The sequence below is a fragment of the Argopecten irradians genome, chromosome 1, assembly GCF_041381155.1.
Source record: "Argopecten irradians isolate NY chromosome 1, Ai_NY, whole genome shotgun sequence".
In the NCBI taxonomy this organism is placed as follows: Eukaryota; Metazoa; Mollusca; class Bivalvia; order Pectinida; family Pectinidae; genus Argopecten; species Argopecten irradians.
In genome coordinates, this window is record NC_091134.1 from 50,186,807 (window position 1) to 50,192,480 (window position 5,674).

The 5,674-nt window shown below is 37.9% G+C and overlaps 1 protein-coding gene across 1 annotated transcript; it reads right to left on the reverse strand.

Annotated features, from left to right (window-relative positions):
• Positions 1-2,664: 2,664 nt before the first annotated feature.
• Positions 2,665-4,292, reverse strand: LOC138331511 (ciliary microtubule associated protein 1A-like). The gene has a single exon (XM_069279194.1). The coding sequence runs from the start codon at positions 3,928-3,930 to the stop codon at positions 3,178-3,180; it is 753 nt and encodes a 250-aa protein (XP_069135295.1). The 5' UTR covers positions 3,931-4,292; the 3' UTR covers positions 2,665-3,177.
• Positions 4,293-5,674: the final 1,382 nt, after the last annotated feature.

Below are 5,674 nucleotides of genomic sequence, written 5' to 3' on the forward strand. Positions count from 1 at the left end.
GTCCTTTCTGTATAAACTGTGTTGGAGATGATTACCACTATTTATTTAAGCATTAAACTATCTTCCTATGGCATCTATGGTCTATATAGATGCCAGAGTTTTGCAGACAATCTTCATAATGCTTATATTTACTTTAACAACTCATTTTGGGGTCCCTGCATCAAAATTGTTAACGACGATTTAATCCACAAGATAGAACAGCCATTTTGACGGTGATCTGTTGACATCACCACGTCAACATTAGTGACGTCATAAAAGTCACGTTTTGGGTGTTAGTTAAACCGTCATATACTTCACCAATCTCTGATACTTCACTTTGCCTTGATTAGTTTATATAGTAGAAGTGACAAGTAAATGTTAATATTTAAGGAATAGATTTTTATTTTGTTGAGGATATGAGGGTATAATGATAATGGAGCACGTGTAAATTATGTAACCCCTGCAAAGTCTGGTTACATAAAATTTACACGGGCTCCATTATCATTATAACCTCATAACAAATATATATTCCTTATATTTACAGTTTTTCACGTAAATGAATTTAATTTATTCTCGCGGCAGTTGCATATTTTTTATTTAAATATCCATATTTTTTTCTCTCCCGTCATCGTCAACGAATTCGATTGAACAGCTGATTAGAATCGAGTCATTCATATGTTCCCACCAAAATTGGGGTATGACCCCACGTTGCTACGCCATCAACTATTCCCGTAACAGTAGAATCGCCGCACGTGTTGTGCTATCATTATACACTGATAATGATAATACTAGAAAGCATGGTTATTGAGTCCATGTCAGTGCAGTTTGTAAATATATGTATGTAATAATGAATCTGTTGTAGCATAACGAGAAATTAATATACCAAGATACTACGTTACTAATCACAATTCTCACAAAATGAAAGGAATGTTTACTATATGCAATTCAGCTCTTTTAAAGATGCTCCACCGCCGACAGGACATAAATGATATTCATCATTTGAACAATAATTTGCGTTTAATCGTGTATGTATATGTCTAATTAACACATAAAAAATGATATAAAATAATTTATTTTGCCTTTTGTGCGTGAGCAACGTTAAATTCACAGGGACCTGGCACGATTTTTTTAAACTATCAGTATACATATACATATTATAGTGTCAAGGGTATGAACTCGGCGGCCGAGAAAAAACGGACCTATTTGTTTAAAACCGTGATTATTTTAATAAAATAATAAATAAATTAATTAATAAATATACAACATTGACGGATATCTTACCTTAAAGAGAAATAATTTATCTTTCCATTGGGTGTTTGATGAACAAAGTTGGCCAAGTATTGACGAAGTTATGGCTTGATGAATCGGGAAATTTACGAAAAATATGCGAGGTAGACATTTCCTAGCTACTGTTGTACATAGCGGAAAAAATATCACCTTCTGACTGACTTTTCCGCTACTGCAAGGTCACCGCCATGTTCATTTGTTCATCGGAACGCTTCTCGAGTTTACCCCCAAAACACAACATTACATAATTTGCATAATGTAGTCACGATACGTAAAGTCGAGAAGCGTTCCGAGAGAAAAATGAACATGGCGGTGACGGTTGAAGTAAGTGAGCTACACGATGTTTTCATGGAGTTTCAACAAAGTACGGGTCATGACACCTCCAAAGGAGATTTTGGATGAACACAGTTATGGGTACTGTTTACCACCACAAGCGTAGATTTTGTGATTTTGGCTTGGTTTTTGAGGTACCCATTAGAGCCGAGACGACATTTCGACCGGACAGGGAAATGTCTAACATGTTACCTAGCATATTTTTCGTAAATTTCCCGATATATCAAGCCATAACTTCGTCAATACTTGGCCAATTTTGTTCATCAAGCACTCAATGGAAAGATAAATTATTTCTCTTTAAGGTAAGATATCCGTCAATGTTGTATAGAACCCATTTATTAAAATAAACACGGTTTTAAAAAAAATAGGTCCGTTTTTCTCGACCGCCAAGTTCATACCCTTGATACTATAACATATATATATGTATACTGTTGGTTAAAAATGTTCGTGCCAGGTCTCTGTGGTTAAATTCAACATGAAACGCGCGTTTTACCTTCGATCTATAGGCTAGTTGTCAATCGGGACCTGTTGGTGCTGAAATTGACTCATGTTGCTCTGTAACTGCCCTCCTACCATGCACTGTATGTAAATCGGCTAACAGTGTTTTTCCCGGGGTACTTCACTTAAACACGACACATCTTTAAAGACTCTTATTTTTATATAAGAGCACACTAAGACAAGTATCTGTATTGACCACCGCAGTGAGGAATTTCTCGTTTTGTTATTGTCCATATTAATGCAAGAGTGTTCAATAATTCCGAATAGCTACAAAAGATATACGATTTCCAATTTGTACATAGACGTTTGTGGCAGCGACCCACATTCTGCAGTAAGTATAATCTACATGATGGTGATAAGCATTACACGGAATGGGGTGACCGAACTTGTTCGCAAGTTTGCGGGAACAGCTTGCACGTCAAATGCTGCAACTTTGGTTGGATAATGCCAATCAAACCAGTCCATCAAACTAGATAGCAGACAAAAAGGGTGGTAAAAGGGAGAACATTAACCATTGAACATATATACATGTTATACTTTCAGTCAAAATAAGAAAAACACAGGATAAATGATTGCCATTGAGAAATTTATTGTGAACAGTGATAAAGAACTGGTCACATAACTGAATTACATACATCTATAAATTATATAAAAAAGTCATAATAATAGCTATGGCATCTTCAGGCGTAACTCTATAGGTAAGATATCACATAAGTCACACTTGGCCGTTGAAACTGGACAAAACTCACCGGCAAATATCACATATCTCTACAAATACGGTGAAAGATAATCCTGTTTTAGAAAGACTTGTAGTGAAGGTTATGGTATATTTGAAAATAAATAACTGGTGAAACCACTTCAGTCTTATCACAGTTTACAAGGCACTAGTACATTACGACAAAGTTAATGCTCGTTTTCCGAATCCCCGGTTGTATGTGCTTCCAATGAGATGGGTTCACGATCTGTATCCATAGATACCATGTACATTTCCTTACGACACACATACTGATGACGAAGTACACAGTGTAAAATTTCCGAAATATCACTAACAAAGTCTCCAAGAATAACGTTTATCCGGAACTATTCCGCGTCAACAATAAGAGGTGCTATATACTGGGAGTGGTGAATTCCAAAGCTATAGTTAGGGGCCTGCCTCTTGTTGACCTTTACCGTCTCGGGGGAATGAGCCCCTGGGCCGGGCTTCTGTGTGCTATCTCCGGGCATGGCATTGCGCGCAGTCATGCTGTAGACTGGAGCCTTGGTTTTGTACGTACAAGGTGTAATCGTGTTGTATGTTCCCGGTCCAGGGGCCCTGGCGAGATCTTCACTGAAGTGTCCGCGGGTCTGGCGAGCTCTCAAGGAGAAAATCGGTGCCTGCGTTTTACTACTTTGTACCGTTTTCCCTGTCATGCCAGGAAGGGTGTAGTTGTTTGGAGAGGGCACATTGTCCGTCATCCGGTTCTTATGTCGGGTACCAAAGCTGTACGCGGCGGAGCGGAAGTGGGCCTGTGGTCCGACTTTTTCAGGGCTATACGCCCCAGGTCCCGGGACGTTGAAGGCGGACAGTTCCCTTTGTCGACCGTATATAGAATACTGCGGCGTTCCATCCTTTCCGTCACGGTAGTATTTAGTCAGTAAATAACACGGACCAGGACTAGAGTCATCCCTAAACTTTCCGTGACGTACACCAAAGGAGAAAGACGCCCCCTTGTGGTGTACACTCCGGGGGTCGTGGCCTTTCCCTCCAATGATACTTGGAAGTCCGTAACAGGGCCCAGGACTACCATACATGGCCGCTATAGGTGCCCGAGGTTTTGTATAATTGTACACCATTTTGCTAACGTTTATATTCCTATACTATTGCGAAAGTTAAACTCAAATTCACAATTCAATCCTTAGTAAACACAAAATCAGTTCATAGTTCTTAGGTGTCTTGTCCTTATTAGAAAGATGAGTCTCTTCTGTGTTGTTTGTGAGGGTACAGACGAGGAATAAGAGTGGTAGTTCCGTTAACTCCTCGTCGCGTGTCTTACCATACTGTCTGGTGTTTGACACTCGTATCCTAGGTAAGGAACACACTACAACGCTACCCGCTTGGAAAGTTCGATATATACATGGACTCTATACATTATTAATCGCCAACCTTTAGCAGTCTGACAAATGAATGTTGGCGCAGTGCCTTACCAATTTCTATAGTCCTTCTATCTGGCATTCTTTACTTTTCGATAGAGTGGAGGTTTTATCGAGTATTTGGTTAGGCTCTATTCAAAAGAAGTGTCTGCGCATGAGTTGTCGATAATATTGTGTTTGTCATTATATTTTTCAATAGTTATCAGACTGTGAGATCAATAGATCGGTTACCTGTTAAAGTCGACATATCCTATGGCCGCGTTCGTGAGCATGTCGGATTGTTTGACACCAAGCTGTATGGAAAGGTACCCCTTACATATCTTATAACACCCTTCCTCCCCTCCCTCCCCTACACACTCCTACAAATGTACCGACATACTAAAGGGGATGTTCTAATTTTTGTTCAGAGACAAGTTCATAAGTTCATTATTTACTTCGTTTTTTTAAATACAAACAATTACATTCAGGAAACTTTCAAAGACAGTCATTTTATTTCAAATAAGATATATTTCATTACAAATAATTTCAAAAGAAACATTTTCAAAATGTTCATATATTCATCAATCTACAACATCAAAATGAACTTACAAAGTTGATAACATTAAAATAGACAAATTTTAATTTTAATAGAGATTTAGTCAAGAGTCAAAGTCACTATGGATAGGAGGTCGAAAGAAACTGGAATTCCAGGTTAAAAAACCATAGACCTAAAATTAGTACATGACAACTGTCCCTCGCGGGTTTTGAATTGACAACCCGGAGGTGTAGATTTAATGATATTTCGGGACACCACTCAACCACACTGGTTACATAGATATATAAAAAGACTACATCTGAAAATACTGAAAAAACCACCAAAACCTCCTTATTTGTTTAAACCACTACCGATATATTTTTTTCTATATACTATATAATTTTTGGACCACAAATCGTCAACATTGACGGCCTGGTCTACAAAGAAGACTGGGATATGTATATACGTTCGGCTGTATGTATACATTGACAGGGAAGTTTACTTATCAAAATTAAATTTCTGCAGAATTGTGAAGTAAGCATAATTCAAACAACTTTGATATCAATATGTATAATCCCAGCATACAAAAGAATTTCCTTTCAACCATACCCATCGTGAATGAATTGTTTTAGTACCAGAACTAAGCAGACGACAGAGAAGCCCATGGCATTAGATTAACACACTGGGGATTTTAAATTATTGTGTGTTCAGTCATGAAATGATATATGAACTAGAAGTGGCCATGCAATCTATGAATATTATATGACAATCATGAGATATGCCCTTTATATAAAACACAATGAGGATACTAGGGCGTTAATTATGTAGATCATAATTAAAACTCCTTTAATGGTGTATATTGTCGATCAACGGTGATAAGACATGAGTTACCGGATGAGTTAACGAGTCTCACATCTACTGAAGTAGTTTACA